Source organism: Heterodontus francisci, chromosome 18 (genome assembly GCF_036365525.1).
Source record: "Heterodontus francisci isolate sHetFra1 chromosome 18, sHetFra1.hap1, whole genome shotgun sequence".
Taxonomy (NCBI): domain Eukaryota; kingdom Metazoa; phylum Chordata; class Chondrichthyes; order Heterodontiformes; family Heterodontidae; genus Heterodontus; species Heterodontus francisci.
The window spans coordinates 64,056,031-64,076,401 of NC_090388.1; the positions used below are offsets into that span (position 1 = coordinate 64,056,031).

General features: G+C 43.4%; 1 protein-coding gene across 2 annotated transcripts in view; it reads right to left on the reverse strand.

Annotated features, from left to right (window-relative positions):
* aass (aminoadipate-semialdehyde synthase) overlaps window positions 1-20,371 on the reverse strand; it is a 122,670-nt gene that overhangs the window by 10,474 nt on the left and 91,825 nt on the right. For both annotated transcript variants that reach the window (XM_068050892.1, XM_068050893.1), the window contains exons 20-22: window positions 14,838-14,933; window positions 10,990-11,105; window positions 9,990-10,078 (exon numbers count right to left, since the gene is read on the reverse strand). In XM_068050892.1, coding sequence (XP_067906993.1) covers window positions 9,990-10,078; window positions 10,990-11,105; window positions 14,838-14,933 — 301 coding nt within the window. The remainder of the gene's footprint in view (window positions 1-9,989; window positions 10,079-10,989; window positions 11,106-14,837; window positions 14,934-20,371) is intronic.

Below are 20,371 nucleotides of genomic sequence, written 5' to 3' on the forward strand. Positions count from 1 at the left end.
AGAATCCCTTACTCTGCTATTCCAACCCCCTTGCAATAAAGGCAAATATACCATTTGCCTTCCTAATTGCTTGCTGTACTTGCATGTTAACTTTCTGTAATTTATGTACAAAAATGCCCAATTCCTCTGCATACCAACATTTACGAATCTCTCCCCTTTTAAATAATATTCTAATTTTCCGCTCTTCCTGCCAAAGTGGATAATTTCACACTTCCACACTTACTTTCCGGGAGAGCAGTGGACCTACAGGAAGAACACGGAGCGGGAAGCTGATAAATAGAGCCCGAGAATTGCGGCCTAGAGCACTTTGGGAGAGCAGTGGAGAGGAGTCTAGGCACGCCAGAGTTTGAAAAGAAAGTGAACAATGACATCACAGGAAAGCTACAAGGTGATTGGTTGGCGAGTCACTGCTGTTAGGGGATAACTCTGAATAGCTGAGTTAGTACACTACCGTTAGGTGTGTGTGTAAATAGCTTAATAATAAAGGACAAGTGAGTAGCTGGTAATTTTTTTGAGTAAGGTTAATTTTAACTAGTGAACTGTATTGATTTTAAGTAGGATTTATCAAGACTAGTAAGGCTTTATTAATAATTCTAAGCTGTTGTATTGGTAAGGTTTTTTTTTAGCAGTAGCAAAGGATCAACTAATAAGTAAAGGAATGACTGGGTTGCTTCAACCTCAAGAGTGCACCCCCTGTGCTATGTGGGAGCTTCAGTATGCTTCCCGTATCCTGGAGAACCATTTGTGCAGGAAGTGTCATCAATTGAAGTAGCTGGAGCTCTGGGCTTTGGAACTTGAGCGGCAGCTGGTGACACTGTGGTGCATTCATGAGGATGAGAGCTACATGGATAGCATGTTTGTAGAGGAGGCCACCTCACAGCTTAAGAGTATGCAGGGAGAGAGGGAATGGGTGGTCACCAGTCAAAAAGAATCAGGCAGGTAATGCAGGAGACCCTTGAGTGCATCTCAGTCTCCAAACAGGTATTCAGTTCTGAATACTGAGGAAAGTGATGCTTCACCTGGGGAGTGCAGCCAGAGCCAATTCCATAGCACCACATGTGGCTCAGCTGCATAGTGGGGGGCAGGGAAGACTGCAGGAGCCATAGTGTTAGGTGATTCAATAGTCAGCGAAACAGAAAGGCGTTTCTGTGGCTGCAGACGTGAATCCAGGATTGTGTGTTGCCTCCCTGGTGCCAGGGTCAAGGACGTCACTGAGCAGCTGCAGAGCATCCTGAAGGGGGAGGATGAACAGCCAGCAGTCGTGGTCCACATCGGAACCAATGACATAGGTAGAAAGAGGGATGTGGTCTTGCAGTTAGAATTTAGGGAGCTAGGTAAAAAATTGGTAAGCAGGACTTCAAAAGTAGTAATCTCCGGATTTCTCCCAGTGCCACGCGCAAGTGAGTATAGAAATAGAAGGATAAGATAGATGAATGCGTGGCTGGAAAGATGGTGCAGGAGGGAGGGCTTCAGATTCCTGAGACATTGGGACCGGCTCTGGGGGAGATGGGACCTGTACAGGCCTGACGGGTTGCACCTGAACAGAGTCCGCACTGAGTTCCTTGCGGAACGTTTTGCTAGTGCTGTTGGGGAGGGTTTAAACTAGTTTGGCAGAGGGATGGGGACCTGAGGGTAGACTCAGCTGGGACAAAATCAGAAATTAAAATGGAAGGCGTAAAATTAATGGATGAGATTGGAAGACAGAAAAACGAGGATTAGAAAATAAAGAGTTTGCCAGTGCTCAAGGGTATCTATTTCAATGCAAAGAGTATAGCAAATAAAGCAGATGAGCTGAGGGCACAGATAGACATGTGGCAGTATAATATCATAGCTATTACAGAAACATGGCTTAAGGAGGGACAGGAATGGCAGCTCAACGTTCCTGGTTATAGGGTTCTCAGACGCGATAGGGAGGGGGATAAGAAAGGAGGGGGAGTGGAAATTCTGATCACAGAAACTATTACAGCTATGAGGAGGGATGATATGTTGGAAGGTTCATCACATGAGGCCATATGGTTTGAGCTAAGGAACAAAAAGGGCCAATCACACAGCTGGGAGTGTACTATAGACCCCCAAACAGTCAGAGGGAGATAGAAGAGCAGATATGGAGGGAAATCTCTGAGAAATGCAAGAACAATAGGGCAGTAATAGTAGGGGGTTTTAATTACCCCAATATTATCTGGGATAGTTTTAGTATGAAAGGAATTGAGGGAGTAGAATTCTTGAGGTGCATTCAGGAGAACTTTTTTGCCCAGTATGTAGCAAGTCCAACAAGTGAGGGTGCAGTTTTAAACTTAGTTTTAGGAAATGAAGATGGGCAGGTGGAAGGGGTGGCAGTGGGAAAACATTTTGATGGTAGTGATCATAATTCAGTAAGTTCTAATATAATTATAGAAAACGACAGAGATAGAACAGGAGGTAGGGTTCTCAATTGGGGCAAGGCCAATTTTACTAAACTGAGGAGTGATTTCGCGAAAGTGGACTGGAAACAGCTACTTGAAGGTAAATCAGTCAGAACAGTGGGAGGCATTAAAAGGTGAGAATCAAGGGGTTCAGGGTAAACATGTTCCCACAAAGAAAAAGGGTGAGGTGCCAAATCTAGAGCCCCATGGATATCAAGGAGCTTACGGCGTAGGATAAGGCAGAAAAGGAAAGCTTATGCCCAACACCGAGAACTCAATACTACAGAAAGCCCAAGAGGAGTATAGAAAGTGGAGGGATGAAATCAAAAAGGAAATTAGGAAAGCAAAGAGAGGGCATGAAAGAATACTGGCAAGCAAAATCAAGGTGAATCCAAAGATGTTTTTTCAATACATTAAGAGTAAGAGGATAACTAAGGAGAGAGTAGGGCCCATAAAAGACCAAAAAGGTAACCAATGTGTAGGAGCAGAAGATGTTGGTATGGTTCTTAATGAATACTTTTCATCTGCCTTCACAAAAGAGGGGGATGAAGCAGATATTGTAGTTAAGGAGAAAGAGTGTGAAATTTTGGATGGTGATAAACATAGGGAGAGAGGAAGTATTAATGGGATTAGCATCCTTGAAAGTTGATAAATCACCAGGACCAGATGAAATGTATCCTAGGCTGTTCAAAGAAGCAAGAGAGGAAATAGCCGAGGGTCTGACCATCATTTTCCAGTCCTCACTGGAAGCAGGTGTGGTGCCAGAGGATTGCAGAATTGCTAACATTGTACCTCTGTTTAAAAAAGGAGCGAAGGATAGACTGAATAATTACAGGCCAATCAGTCTAACCTCAGTCATGGACACATTATTGGAATCTATTCTGAGAGACAGGATAAACTGTCACTTAGAAAGACACAGGTTAATCAAGGATAGTCAGCATGGATTTGTTAAGGGATGATCTTGTTTGACCAACTTGATCAAATTTTTTGAAGTAACAAGGAAGATAGATGAGGGTAGTGCAGTTGATGTAGTCAAAATGGATTTTAGCAAGGTTTTTGACAAGGTCCCATGGCAGACTGGTTAAAAAAAATCCCATGGGATCCAGGGAAATGCAGCAAGCTGGATACAAAATTGGCTTAATGGCAGGAAACAAAGGGTAATTGTTGACGGCTGTTTTAGCTACTGGAGGGCTGTTTCCAGTGGCGTTCCACAGGGCTCAGTACTATGTCCCCTGCTTTTTCTGGCGTACATTAACAATTTGGATGTAATGTAGGGGGCATTATCAAGAAGTTTGCGGACGACGCAAAGATTGACCGTGTGGTAGATAGCGAGGAGGATAGCTGTAGACTGCAGGAAGATATTGATGGTCTGGTCAGATGGTCAGAAAAGTGGCAAATGGAATTCAACTTGGAGAAGTGTGAGGTGATGCATTTGCCGAGGTCAAAGAAGGCAAAGGAATACACGATTAATGGGAAAATACTGAGAAGTGTAAAGGAAGTAAGGGAACTTGGAGTGAATGTCCACAGATCCCTGAAGGTAGCAGGACAGGTTGATAAGGTGGTAAAAAGGCATATGGAATCCTTTCCTTTATTAGCCGAGGTATGGACTAAAAGAGCAAGAAGGTTATGCTGGAACTGTATAACTCATTGGTCAGGCCACAACCTGAGTACTGTGTGCAGTTCTGGTCACCTCATTACATAAAGGATGTAATTGCACTAGAGAGGGTACAGAGGAGATTTACGAGGATGTTGCCAGGACTGGAAAAACTGCAGCTATGAGGAAAGATTGGATAGGTTGGGGTTGTTCTTCTTGGAACAGAGAAGGCTGAGGGGATATCTGATTGAAATCTACAACATTTTGAGGGGCCTGGTGAAGGGTCTATTCACCTTAGCAGAGAGGTCAATGATGAGTGGGCACAGATTTAAAGTGATTGGTAGAAAAATTAGAGGGGAGATGAGGAAAAACTTTTTCACCCAGAGGGTGGTGGGGGTCTGGAACTCACTGCCTGAAAGGGTAGTTGAGGCAGAGACCCTCAACTCATTCAAAAGGAGTCTGGATATGCAACTCAAGTGCTGTAATCTGCAGGGCTACAGCCCAAATGCTGGAAGGTGGGATTAGAATAGGTGGATCGTTTTTTGGCTGACACAGACACAATGGGCCAAGTGGCCTCTTTCTGTGCCTTAAAATTTCAATGATTCTAATATACACCATCTCCCACCTGCTTGCTCAATCACTTAATGCTTTGATCCCTCTGAAGTCTCTTTTCATCCGCCTCACAGTTTACTTTCCCACCAAGCTTTGTATTGTCAGCAAACTTGGATACATTACACTTGGTCCCTCATCGAAGAAAGTGACACTCTCCATTAATCAATCCATAATCATGCTAATATATCACCCTCAATCCCATGAGCCCTAATCTGTGTAACAACTTCTTGTGTGGCACCTTATCAAATGCTTTCTGAAAATCCAAAAACATACCACATCCACTGGTTGCCCCTTATCTACCCTGCTAGTTACACCCTCAAAAAACTGATTTGCTGAACACCATATCCATTTCATAAAACCAAATTGACTCTGCCTAATCATTTGTGTGATTTCCCAAGTATCCTTACTAATAGATTCTTACATTTTCCCTACTACTGATGTTGGCCAACCCGGCCTATAGTTCCCCAGTTTCTCTCTCCCTCGTTGAACTGCAGGGTTGCATTTGCTACCTTCCAATCCACAGGGACCATTTTTGAATCTAGGGAATTCTGGAAGATCAAAACCAATGCAAACACTACCTCTGCAGTCACTGCTTTTAAAATCCTCGGGTGTAGGCCATCATGTCAAGGGGATTTGTTGGCTTTTAGTCCCATTAATTTCCCCAGTATTTTGTATTTACTATTAGTAATTACTTTCAGTTCCTCACTTCCAGACCCTTAGTTTCCCACTTCTTTCCTGCTTTCCAAATTGTTTTCCAGCTCTCAGACAGGATGCCAGAGGGAGATCCTCACAGCGCCTCATCCCAAAGGAGAATTACAAGGATGTGGAGAATGAGCAGGGAAGTGGGACTAACTAGATTGCGCTTTGAAACGGCTGGTGCACTCGATGGGCTGAATGGTTTTCTGTGCTGTACTATTCAATGATTTTATGAACTTTACTTGCATTAATGTCAAAATTATTCTTGAAATATGATGGTAATCATAAATAGATAGCATTTAAAACTAATTAACATTTCAGCATATGTGTCAGTGAGATATATTTTAGATAAACGATAATAAGGAGGGTTGGCTTGTTTACTGAAATCTGACCAAGAACTATTGCACTTAATCAAGTGCCACAGTTTTTGGTGATATGACTATTTTGGTAGAATACAAAAGCAAAAAAAATACAAATAACTAGAATATAAACCTCACAAAATAATCTTCAGCTGTATTACAACCCTGAAAATATTGTTATAATCTCATGGCGTGTTACATACGCAAACACATTTATCAATTTTTATACTGCTAGTTTGTTACTCCCCCAAGTAATATATTTAGTGCTAACATATAGGCTTGCTTCTCATAAATGCTGGGCTTGATAAATAATTTAGGCACAATACAAACTCAGATAAATGAAGGACACCCAATGCACGATGGAATTAGGGAGGAAAGCTGTTTATAACAGAATTGCAGATGCAATTATAAAAAACAGGTTTATGATTTTGTACATAGTGAAGACCTCCCCAGTCCACGATCAGGGTAGAACGTTTAGTTAAAATCTAAAGAACTATTCAAATAAACAAAACTACAGATACAGACATTTTAAACACATGCGTGCAGTTTCCACTTCAAGAGACATGCTGAGAATCAATTTTGTATCACGTCTGCTGTTTTTGCTTATTACATTAACAATGTAAAATGCTCATGGGTACATGAACCAAACCATAGGTGATTCCTACAATACATCTCAAGCATCAGAGGAAAACATGACATTGTTAAAGAACACTAATTTATGGAACCGATTTGTTACTTCTTGGCAAAATCTTTTAAAAAGCCATGCTAGTAACTAGCTTTATGCCCCAATATGAATGCTTCCTTTTGAAAAGGAGAATGACCTCTTATTGGATGTCCCATTATTTTGAAACAAAAATCACAGACAAGATAACTGGCAAAAGAACCAAGGGAGACTTTTTTTTTAAACGGAACAAGTTGATACGATCTGTAATGCACAAGCTGAAAAGGGCAATGGAAGCAGATTCAATAGTAATTTTCAGAAGTGAATTGAAGGTATACTTGAAAAGGAAAAAATGCAGGGCAATGGAAAAAGAGTAAGGGAGTGGGACTAATTGAATAGCTCTTTCAAAGAGCTTGCACAGACACGGTAGGCTGAATGGCCTCCTTCTGTGATGTGAAATCTTATGATTCTATGAACTGCAATCAATGTTGTTCTACAGACAAACATGGCAGCCAATTTGCCAGCAAATCAATGAATGGTCAGATAATCTGTTTTATGTGGTGTTAGTTGAGGTAGGAATGCTGGTCAGGAAATTCAGGAGAACTCTCTGTTCTTCTTCAAATAATGGCAAAGGATCTTTTTTTAAAAAAAACCCAAGGGCCAATGGATGGAGAAACTCATGAAGCCTTTTAAGTTACTCAGGTGATAAAGTGGTTTCTAGTCTGCCAGTGCTTAGATACATTTTCATTCTTCTAACCAAAAAAGGAGGTAAGTAGACTAAATATCTTCTGCAATCTGGTCAGTATAATTTACCTTTGTAGCCTACATTATGGATCTTTATCCAATACTGCCTGCTGAGATTATTATCTGTTCATTAGTATACAAGTCTTAATTTTGTGTGATTATTTCAGGAATTTTAGCAAGAAATATCAGTACGGGAAGAGGTATTACACTGTGGACATGCAGTGTCAGTAGAACTCAGGGTCCCTTCAATGAAATTGTTTGGGTGAAAAAGGTAAGCATTTTAGTCTTGTGGGCTTGATTGTGAAACTGATTCAAGCCTGGCCCTAAGGGTCACATAAGGAATGGCACAGATGGTCACCAAACAAGGAGGAGTTTTCAACTCCATTCAACCCAAAATGGGCTAATTTTGGCTGAGATGATTTGGATGAGTTGTCCTTTTAACACACACAATTCCAGTTTGCTATTGGTTCAAATCCACTCTATGCTATAAATCACTATACTATCTTGTGTTTGCCAAATGCAGTGGAAATCTCTGAGCCTCAAAGGCTTGCTGTTCCCACAATCCACCAACTGAATGGGATGGCCGTTGTGCAATTTTAACCAAAAACAGGAAATGCTGTTAATGTAGTGGGGTTAGTCAGTATCTGAAAGACAAAATCTTTGTCTAATATATACTGTCTAATTTACTGTATTTCCAACATGATGGTTTTAATTATAGCATTTTAATTCATTACCTTTGTTTTTTTTCCTTATTACATGTCTACATGTCTCATCTCCATAGAATCTCCCTGCTCAGCATAATGGGAAAAGTCTTTGCTCGAGTCGTTTTAAACAGACTCCAGAAGCTGGCTGAGCGTGTCTACCCTGAGGCACAGTGTGGCTTTCGAGCAGAGAGATCCACCATTGACATGCTGTTCTCCCTTCGCCAGCTACAGGAGAAATGCTGCAAAGAACAGATGCCCCTCTACATTGCTTTCATAGATCTCACCAAAGCCTTTGACCTAGTCAGCAGACGTGGCCTCTTCAGACTACTAGAAAAGATCGGATGTCCACCAAAGCTACTAAGTATCATCACCTCATTCCATGACAATATGAAAGGCATAATTCAGCATAGCGGTGCCTCATCAGACCCCTTTCCTATCCTGAGTGGCGTGAAACAGGGCTGTCTTCTCGCACCTATACTGTTTGGGATCTTCTTCTCACTGCTGCTCTCACATGTGTCCAGGTCTTCAAAAGAAGGAATTTTCCTCCACACAAGATCAGATGGCAGGTTATTGAACCTTGCCCATCTTAGAGCAAAGACCAAAGTACGGAAAGTCCTCATCAGGGAGCTCTGTTTTGCTGACGATGCTGCATTAACATCCCAAACAGAAGAGTGTCTGTAGAGACTCATCAACAGGACTGTGGCTGCCTGCAACGAATTTGGCCTAACCATCAGCCTCAAGAAAATGAAAATCATGGGACAGGACGTCAGAAATGCTCCATCCATCAATATCGGCGACCACACTTTGGAAGTGGTTCAAGAGTTCACCGACCAAGGCTCAACTATCACCAGTAACCAGTCTCTCGATGCAGAAATCAACAAGTGCATGGGAAAGGCATCCGCTGCTATGTTCAGACTGGCCAAGGGGTTGTGGGAAAACGGCGCACTGACACGGAACACAAAAGTTCGACTGTTTCAATTCCGTGTCCTCAGTACCTTGCTCTGCGGCAGCGAGGCCTGGGCAACGTATGTCAGCCAAGAGAGACGTCTCAACTCATTCCATCTTTCTCCGGAGAATCCTTGGCATCAGGTGGCAGGACCGTATCTCCAATGCAGAAGTCCTTGAGGCGGCCAACATCCCCAGCATATACACTCTACTGAGCCAGCGGCACTTGAGATGGCTTGGCCATGTGAACCGCATGGAAGATGGCAGGATCCCCAAGGACGCATTGTACAGCGAGCTTGTCACTGGTATCAGACCCACCGGCCATCCATGCCTCCGCTTTAAAGACGTCTGCAAACGTGTCATGAAGTCCTGTGACATTGACTACAAGTTGTGGGAGTCAGTTGCCAGTGATTGCCAAAGGTGGCAGACAGCCATAAAAGCGGGGCTAAAGAGTGGCGAGTCGAGGAAACTTCACAGTTGGCAGGAAAAAAGGCAGAAGTGCAAGGAGAGTGGCAACTGTGCAAGAGCTCCAACAACCAATTTTATCTGCAGTGCCTGTGGAAGAGTCTGTCACTCTAGAATTGGCCTTTATAGCCACTCCAGGCACTGCTCCACAAACCACCTCTAGGCGCTTACCCATTGTCTCTCGAGGAGGCCAAAGAAGAAGACATGTCTCATCTCTGCTGAAGCAGTGACCACCTTCTCCCTTCCATCAACTGCTGATTTCGATTATCCAATTTGAAATAGGGAGGCAGAACAGGACTGGAATTGGAGTCCAATGAAAAACCCCACATTTACTACATTACAACAGTGACTACATTTAAAAAGCACTTTATCGGCTTGGGATGTCCTGAAGTCTTGACAGATGCTACATTAATGCAAATGCTTCCTTTCTTACTATTAATCCTCAATATAAAACACCAAGAACTGAACAGAATTCTTCAAGCTATATTCCTTTAAAATAAAATATCAACTCATCTCCTATGACATTGCTCACAGATTAATTAAAGAGATACTGGAATGGAGTCAGTTCGAGCAGCTAATGCTTCTGATTTGGCCTGTTTGTAAATTGAGTACCAATGTCTATCTGTATGTCCAGGGCTTCAACTGAGTTAAAATTTCAGTTAGAGCTTTTTCAAAGCAAGGTGTTTCAATTTTGTAAGTCATGTCTTCATTTTTTCCCTATCGCTTTTAAATCATTCTTAAAACATTAAAAAAACACAGCACCTAAATTCAATAAAGTTACATCAGACAAGGTAATGCTCTTCTTACCATAGGCAAGTTTGGGCTCCACGTGCTTGGCAAAAGTCTCTAGAAGGCTCTCTTCTTTCTGCACTGGTTCATCTTCAAACAGTCCAAACCTTGATTGAAAACAATAAAGGTCATTGCAAGCAATGAAGGCATTTTACAAAATGTGTCAATTAAAACCATCTTTTAAATAAGGTGTGTGGTGTATTAAGTTGGAACACAGACAAGCAATGCCTTGGAGTGATGGAATGACTCAACAAGATGTTCTCCAGCTCAACATAACTCTGCTGAGAGAACAGAACAGAGAAAGAGAAAGAGAGAAAGTACTTGAAAAAGAGAAAACAACAGAGAAGTGAGAAACAGAGAGGTCGGTCAGAGAGATAGTTAAACTGGCCTCACTGATACAACATGGAGATACAATTCTGAGTCTCCCAGTTTCCCAAAGTAACTTTGGTGGAAACCCCAAAGAACCCGAGAACACTCACAAAAAATCAACCCAATAGTTTGTACAACAGTACATCATAGACTGAAAAAGACTGAGCAAGTGCACAAATACATAGCGTACTTTAAAATGGGAAATCTGGCTACTGCATCAATAAACAAATCTTTTTCAATTATAAAGGTTTCTATCAGGGCTTGGTTGCTCAAATCTGATATTTGGCAACTATCTCTTCCCCAAACAAACCTAAAGTGGTGTGTTTGAATCTCAGGAAGTCCCCCAATGCTCCCGAACACCCACCCCACCCCCTCCCCACCCTCCACACCAAGCCCACCCTGCAATTTGTGCACCCGAGTCCTCAGCCAGACTTCTGGATTGATTACCGTGCAAATGCAAAGCACTCTAGCTCAGGAACAATATACATTGTCCACCACATCGTGATTGCGTCAACTCATCTTGACAGATCAATGTGAACTGAGTACCATTGGCACTGACGGAGAACTCAGCCATCTCTCCAATTCTCAGATGAGGACAAAATGTGGGACCTTTGAGAGACCAACTGCAGAAAAAAAAAGGTTGTCTCACCATGTCAGAGTGCTCATTCTGCTGTCGTCTCTTCCAATCTTATCATAGATGGCTTCTTGGAGGCTTTGGAAACTGCTGGACGGTGCAATTCCCACCAGGTTACACATGAGCTCTCTCTGTATAAACATGAGAGTTACAAATAGCCTGATTAGGGAATAATTGGATTAAAGAGTGGGATCTTTAGGAACAAAAGCAGCAGAGGGAGGGGAAGGAGGAAGTGAAAGGCTTAACATTTTCTACTCTCATGCTACACTGACATAATTTTATTTTTTTTTAAAGTAAGTGGGTCATTGGTAGCTGAACGTGTTTCCACACAAGGTGAACAGCACCATTATCTTCAGTGCAAGATTAAACAAAAGTAAAAGGCGTTGGGATGAATTTTATCAGTGCTCCACGGCGGTGCACTGTGAAGTCAGCGGCCTTCTGACACGGAAGTGTCGCCGCATAACCCCCGCGGAATTATGCGCAGGGGTTCATTTAAATTGAGGGGGTGGAGTGGCCGCCCCCAATGTCACAGAGGGGGTGGATGCCGCGTCCCCGGCAACGGCATCTGGCGCCACCTCGCAGATGCTGGCGCCATTTTTAAAGGGCTTTAAGCCCTTAGATGAAATTTCAATGTTTGAAGGGACTGTTTTGTTACCGCCTCCAAATGAAGACTGCTGACACCTGCAATCCCCTCTCCTACCCCACCAATGAATAAGCAGTCAGTTCGTTTCCACATGCCCCACAAAAAAGTGAGTTCTCACTCACGACCTTTCTCCCCCCCCCCCGAACTTTATTCCCTTGACCCTAAACCCCGTCCCACCATCCCCAAAGCCAATGAAAAAGGTTTTCCACAAACCCCTCCCACCCCAATAATTCTATTCCTCCCCCCTCCCCACCAGTGCCTCACCTCCGGACTCTGTACAGGATGCGGCCGGTAGCCGTAAATCAGTGCAGGACGGCCGGCAAGTTCATTTGCATGCTTACTACGCTTATTTGAATAATTTTAATGAAGGCCCCGCTGCTTGGCGGCAGGGAGGGGCCGCACCGACGCATCACTGCCGCCGCTAATATCTGGCGAAGCCTTCTCGGGGTCGTGGGGGGCCACTTCCGCTAGCATTTTATGGGCCTCCCCATCACGACCCATCGGCATCGAGGGGCTGGTAAAATGCAGCCCGTTGTTTTACTACATAGGAGGTTGCATAGATATTGTAGCAGAACAGCTTGGAGGGATTGAGACAACAGCAACCACAACTCTTCCCTCAAAAGCCACTTGCAAACAAGGCGGTGGATTGCTTTTTGGTAAATCGTTCTCCAGCCATGTTGGAAAGGAGAGGAATACTCTCCTGTTCCACTTGAAATAATAATAAATGAAAATAGGGGAAGTCCGCTGATAATTCTGCCCCTCTCCTCCACCCCCCGCCCACCTATTAACACTCTATGCCCCATATGCTCACCATTAATGTATCTAATGATCACCATTATCACCAGGTGGCAATTTCATAGGGGCGGGGGATGAAGTCTTCCAAATGCTGGCATAACTTCAGTAGAAGATCAATAAAAACCCTCTTTACGCAGTGTATCAGGGGTTTTACCAGAGTAGTGGTGACCAATCAGTAGAATTCTCAAGGGAATTCCTCAAAAAAGGGTAATACCTGAGCTTCTCATTTACTCAGCATTATGAAATGCTTAGCAAATTAAAAGACAGAAAATTCCAGAAAATACACAGCAGGACAATGAGTATTTGAAATGGGAGAAGACTTGTAAACATTCCAAATATATACGCCTCATCAGAACTGCGAGCTGAACGATAAATAAGCATCTTGATTGATCGAGGGGGAAAAAGGGAGGGGGAGGAACCAACACAGTGAGCAAGTTAATACAAATTGCTGAATAGAAAACTGTTACATGATATACAAGATGGAAAATGATACTTGTTAAAATCGGCATATGGTTAAGAGGGTGTCCAGACATGGGAGAAAACCACACACCCAAATAAAAAGGAACGTTCAAGAAAAAGGTGGGGGCAGGGGAAAATAAAGAGAAACTTACAAAACACAGGAGGCTAGAGTTTCCACTTTGACACAAATCAGTAATCCGGGTGCCAGTTGTGCTTACAATTGCACTGGCTCTCCGAATTGATTTTATGGCTCAAGTTTACTACCAAACCCATTTCCATAATCACAAACATAAAGTCTTCAAATAATCAGCGCAATTGGCCAGTGTTTTAGAATGTAATTGTTTAGTTTCTTCCCAATGCATTAAAAATATGCTGAAACATATTTAACAGTGGTAACCTGGTGCAGTTTTATTATTATGGCTGAAAATGGGTTTATCACAAAATGCAAGCATTTTTTACCTGTGAGTAACTCAATTTTAAACAACTGAAATTACTTTAAAAATGATACATAACCATTTACTAGTTTTATTGCTGCACAATAGAGTTTCTTCGTAAAATAAATGTGTTTTAGTGTTCAGAAATCACAGCTGCAAACTCCACCCCACCCCAATCCCTGGAGCATCCCCGTCACTCCCCCAACACTGTTGCAGCCTCCGCCTCCATCATTAGTGCAGCCCACATCCCCCTCCATGTAACCCACCCACCATTCTTGGTGCAGGCATTCCTGGTACATTACCCTCACCACCCTGCCCCCAACAACTGCTGTGTTCTGACACAGTTTCCACACCTGAAATGCCAACCGTCCTCCGCCTTTCCCTGGCCGCCACCACCTCACGACAGACCAGATTAACTAACACTAATTGCCATTAGCAGAGTCCAGTGTTGACTTTGAAATGTATTTTTTTTTAAATGAGGTCAAAAAAAATTCATTACATTTCTGGAAGTTTCGAGTTTTTAATCCAGATTGCTTGTTGGACTCAGAAAAAAGATCAGCAGAGTCAGAAAAATACACAGAAGTTACAACACAGTAACAGGCCATTCAGCCCAGCCAGTCTGCATTGGTGTGCACCCTCCACACAAGTTCTAATCACATTCACTCACCCTTCGCTTCATTGACTAATTCAACCTGATCTTGAATGTTGGCAGTTTCTGCCTCAATCACTGACGCTGGAAGTGAATTCCACAGCCTCACAACTCTTCGTGTGTGATGAGGTTTATTGTACATTTTGCTCTAAGTTGTACATTTAATCTTATATCGAGGTTCCTTGTTCTTGACCTCTCAACTAAACAGCCTACTTCTAATCATCCTGTTCAATCTGAAATGACTGGTAATAAAGAAGGAGTGGTGGTGCAATGAATGGCAATTCCAATATGCTGCCCTTTGCAGTGTTCATAGGTGGGTTTACTTTGCAAATTCCTGATTTCAAAGGTGCCACTGGCAGCATTGGGTCATCAAATGGAGGTAAATCACTTTCCATCAGTAAGCTTGGAAAAACCAGTGGGTCAGTCACTCCAAGACACTCTTCCCTACCCCTGAGCACTACCTTTATCTGGGAACATGTGTAAAGTCTTTTTTTTTCCAAGTCAAGGAGGATGAACTGCATGGATAGACACCAGAAGGGAAATATTGAGGCAAAACAAGTAAAATTACCAATAATACTTTTACCGATAAAAATAAACAAGATGGAATAAACAAGTGATACAAATCAAAATTGATTTAGCAAATTTCAAAAACCTCCATATCAGAAAGTCTAGTGAAACAAATACTTAAAATACATTATAAAATGGCTTGAAACTTGAGCCAAATGCTGTTATTAACGCAGTAGTTTAGTTCAGAAATAGGATTAGAGAAGGACAACATTCTGTATTTTCGCAGCTATCACTGTTACACACTGAGTTTCCCAAACCCTCAATACATTCCTGCAGAAGCATCCTGCACAATTTTCTTTGAAAGAGAAAGACATACCCAGGTTATAGGAGGAGCTTCAGGACTAAGCAGAGGACATGGGTCAGGATTGATCAGTCCTAGTTTGTGAAATCCTTTCACAGTATTTGCATAACCCTGAAAAAGGACACAGGACAATTTCTATTTGTGTGTTTCATTATGGACAGCACTGCAAATTACAAAAATCATCAACAGATTAAATATCATCCAGGATCAGTCTTGGTTAAAGTGCTTGACATTGTTTCCTGTGGAACGGCTGATGGCTGTTGGCGAATATTTAATGAATCAACTTGTCTGCTAAGAAGATGAAAATGGTTAAATCTTCCTTTTACAAAGCATGAAAGCCAATTCCTTAAATCATCTGTAATCTTACAGCAGGCCCCTCTCATCCAAAAAGTGCCGGATTATTGCACATATGGATTTGGAACGGAAAACAGATGCTGATATTAAACAGACGACAAGAAATAATCTGCAGGAAAATAGCCATTACAAGTCATGGCTATGCAGTAACGCAATAACCCTCTAACCATAACATTGTCTAGGCAAAAGAATACATTCAAAGAACAAAGACGAAGCTGCATAATAACCTCTTAATGAACTGCAAAGACGAGAACCAGATTTCTAAATTAACTCTCAGCATTAGTAAATCAGACAGATGCTTCTGTTCTGTTAAAAAAAAGGCTAACAGTAAAACATAACTGAATGGTTCATTAAAATGAAGGTATCCAGGATGGGAGGAAAGACAAAGACAACAACTTGCATTCATACAACACGTCTAGCATACTAAAACATCGACTCCGGACCCCATGAAGTCTCATGGCATCAGGTCAAACATGGGCAAGGAATTCGCCTGCTGATTATCACCTACCGCCCTCCCTCAGCTGATGAGTCACTACTCCTCCATGTTGATCACCACGTGGACTAAGCACTCAGGGTGGGAAGGGCGCAGAATGTACTCTGGGTGGGGGATTTCAATGTCCATCACCAAAAGTGGCTCAGAAGCACCACTACTGACCGAGCTGGCCGAGTCCTAAAGGCCATTGCTGCTAGACTGGGTATGCGGCAGGTGGTGAGGGAACCAATAAGAGAGAAAAACATACTTGACTTTGTCATCACCAATATGCCTGCCGCAGGTGCATCTGTCCATGACAGTATTGGTAGGAGCGACCACTGCACAGTCCTTGTGGAGATGAAGATCCGGCTTCACATTGAGGATATCCTCCATCGTGTTGTGTGGCACTATCACCGTGCTAAATGGGATAGATTTCGAACAGATCTAGCAATGCAAAACTGGGTATCCATGAGGCGCTGTGGGCCATCAGCAGCAGCAGAATTGTACTCAACCACATTCTGTAACGTCATGGCCCACTCTACCGTTACCATCAAGCCAGGAGACCAACCCTGGTACAATGAAGAGTGCAGGAGGGCATGCCAGGAGCAGCACCAGGCATATCTCAAAATGAGGTGTCAACCTGATGAAGCTACAACACAGGACTATTTGTGTGCCAAATAGCGTAAGAAGCATGTGATGGACAGAGCTAAGCGATCCCATAACCAACAGATAAGATCTAATCTCTGCAGTCCTGCCACATCCAGCAGGTGGTGGTGAACAATTAAACAACTAACTGGAGGAGGTGGCTCCACAAATATCCCCATCCTCAATGATGGGGCAGCCCAGCACATCAGTGCAGTAGATAAGGCTGAAGCATTTGCAACAATATTCAGCCAGAAGTGCCGAGTTGATGATCCATCTCTGCCTCCTCCTGAGGTCCCCAGCATCACAGACGCCAGACTTCAGCCAATTTGATTCACTCCGCGTGATATCAACAAACGACTGAAGGCACTGGATACTGCAAAGGCTATGGGCCCTGAAAATATTCCGGCAATAGTACTGAAGACCTGTGCTCCAGAACTTGCTGCATCCCTAGCCAAGCTGTTCCAGTACAGCTACAAAACTGGCATCTACCTGGCAATGTGGAAAATTGCCCAGGTATGTCCTGTACGCAAAAAGCAGGACAAGTCCAACCCGGCCAATTACCGCCCCATCAGTCTACTCTCAATCATCAGTAAAGTGATGAAGGATGTCATCAACAGTGCTATCAAGCGGCACTTGCACAGCAATAACCTGCTCAGTGACGCTCAGTTTGGGTTCCGCCAGGGCCACTCAGCTCCTGACCTCATTACAGCCTTAGTTCAAACATGGACAAAACAGCTGAACTCAAGAGGTGAGGTGAGAGTGACTGCCCTTGACATCAAGGCAGCATTTGACAGAGTATGGCATCAAGGAGCCCTAGCAAAATTGGAGTCAATGGGAATCAGGGGGAAAACTCTCCGCTGGTTGTAGTTATACCTAACACAAAGGGAGATGGTTGTGGTTGTTGGAGGTCAATCATCTCAGCTCCAGGACATCACTGCAGGAGTTCCTCAGGTTAGTGTCCGAGACCCAATCATCTTCAGCTGCTTCATCAATGACCTTCCTTCAATCATAAGGTCAGAAGTGGGGATGTTCACTGATGATTGCACAATGTTCAGCACCATTCGCGACTCCTCAGATACTGAAGCAGTCTGTGTAGAAATGCAGCAAGACCTGGACTATATGCAGGCTTGGGCTGATAGGTGGCAAGTAACATTTGCGCCACACAAGTGCCAGGCAATGACCATCTTCAACAAGAGAGAATCTAACCATATTCCCTTGACATTCAATGGCATTACAATGGCTGAATCCCCCACTATCAACATCCTACAGTTTACCATGGACCAGAAACTGCACTGGAGTAGCCATATAAACACCATGGCTACAAGAGCAGGTTAGAGACTAGGAATCCTGCGGCGAGTAACTCACCTCCTGACTCCCCAAAGCCTGTCCACCATCTACAAGTCAGCAGGGTGATGGAATACTCTCCACTTGCCTGGATGGGTGCAGCTCCAACAACACTCAAGAAGCTTGACAGCATCCAAGACAAAGCAGCCCGCTTGATTGGCACCCCATCCACAAACATTCACTCCCTCCACCACCGACGCACAGTGACAGCAGTGTGTACCATCTACAAGATGCACTGCAGCAACGCAACAAGGCTCCTTAGACAGCACCTTCCAAACCTGTGACCTCTACCAACTAGAAGAACAAGGGCAGCAGATGCATGGGAACACCACCACCTGCAAGTTCCCCTCCAAGTCACACACCATCCTGACTTGGAACTATATCACCGTTCCTTCACTGTCTCTGGGTCAAAATCCTGGAACTCCCTTCCTAACAGCACTGTGGGTACACCTACCTCACACGTTCTGCAGCGGTTCAAGAAGGCAGCTCACCACCACCTTCTCAAGGGCAATTAGGGATGGGCAATAAATGCTGGCCTAGCCAGCGACACCCACATCTCATGAATAAATAAAAAGGGAACTTGAATATTTCAATTTGTGTGTTTATGTTTTACTTCATTCCTGCTTAAGACTTGTTTTATAATAAACTGATAATTTTGTTGTTTATTAAAGAAACCTGGTTGGTGTGTTTTATTCTGGGATAAAAATAGAATCTATGATTGCCCATAGAAAGGTAGATCTGTTCCTGGGGGTCGAGTTTCTTCCCACTTGACTGTAAACAAATCCCAATGATTTAGAGGGGGTTTAGCTGACCAAACAGTGGGGCGGCACAGTGGTGCAGTGGTTAGCACCGCAGCCTCACAGCTCCAGCGACCCGGGTTCAATTCTGGGTACTGCCTGTGTGGAGTTTGCAAGTTCTCCCTGTGTCTGCGTGGGTTTTCTCCGGGTGCTCCGGTTTCCTCCCACATGCCAAAGACTTGCAGGTTGGTAGGTTAATTGGCCATTATAAATTGCCCCTAGTATAGGTAGGTGGTAGGGAAATATAGGGACAGGTGGGGATGTGTTAGGAATATGGAATTAGTGTAGGATTAGTATAAATGGGTGGTTGATGATCGGCACAGACTTGGTGGGCCGAAGGGCCTGTTTCAGTGCTGTATCTCTAAACTAAACTAAAACTAAACTGAACTGAAGCTAAACTATATCGATAAGTGGGAAAATATTTAAATATGTGTTGTGACCAGTGGAGAAATGGAACTAGAATAAATTGTGCACTCCTCCCGCCTCGGTCATAACAATCCATAGAAATTAATCTATCTACTACTTTAGTTAGTTGCTTAAAATTATGTTTGTTATACATGACCTTCCCTTTGCAAATCCATGTTGGCTCCCTCTAATCAGCTCAAATTTCCCCAAGTGTTCAGTCCATCTGTCCTTAATTATAGATTCCAATAACTTCCCCACAACAGATGGTAACAGATCTATAATTTCCTGGATGGGCAAATAGCCTCATTCTGTGCTGTTATGACTCTTTGACTTTCTCATCTGTCTTAGATAATTTACAATTACCCATTTGTAAAGGGACAATTCCTGAATCAAGAGAGGTTTGAAAGATTATGGCTGAAGAATCCACAATTTCCTCACCTAACTCCTTTAAAACCCTGGAGCAGAAATTCATTATTTCTTTCCCTGGAATGTCTACTGTGAAGATTAACACAAAGTAATTATTCAACAAGTCTTCCGTTTCATTATTTACATTTGCACTTTTACCCGAGAGTGTTCCAGGTTTTCGATACTCAATGTGTGAAGAAATACTTTCAGACATAATCCCTGAAAGACCGAGCTCGAAATTTAAGGTTATGCCCTATTGTTCTGGATTTCCCCACCAGAAGTAATAGTTTCCACCCTATCAAATTCTTTTATTATCTTAAACACCTCAATTAGATCCCCCCTTAATCTTCTGTACTTGAGGGTATACAAGCCTGGACTACGCAACCTCCCCTCAGAATTTAAATCTTTGAGCTTCAGTATTGTTCTGCTGAATTTAGGACTGAGATGAGGAGAAACGTCTTCATTCAGAGGGTTGTGAATCTTTGGAATTCGCTAACCCAGAGAGCTGTGGCTGCTCAGTCCATGAGTATATTCAAGACTGAGATTGATATATTTCTGGGCACTAAGGGAATCAAAGGATATGGGGATAGGGTGAGAAAGTGGAGTTAATGTAGAAGTTCAGCCAGCATCTGACTGAATGGCAGAGCAGGCTTGATTGACCATATGGCCTACTCCTGCTCCTATTTCTTATGTTCTTAACCAGAGAATGCTGATGAGTAGGTGTTTGCACATTGTTCAGTTAACAACCACATGCTGATAGCACAATGATCGACAATTTAATTAGCAGTGAACAAAACCCTCGTTTTGGCCTGGATTTTGTTCTCCCCCAGGTGTCAGGTTCCGTGGCGGGGGTGGGGGGTGGGGGTGGCCTAAAGATGGCTCTGGATGAGGCCCGCCACGGACCTCAACAGCGTGAGGGCCCGACCCGATCCTCGCAGAGGCAGCGAGGCTCCGAGGCAGCTCCCTTGCCGCTGGGCGATGGGACCACAATTTAAATATTCAAATTAATAAAAATAAATGTAAATATACTTATCGGAGATCTTGAGGGCCCGCCGCAATCTTCGGCGCGGCGGCCAGCAGTCCCGCGCCTTCAGATCCCCGTCCAGGGAAATGAGGCACCACACTGG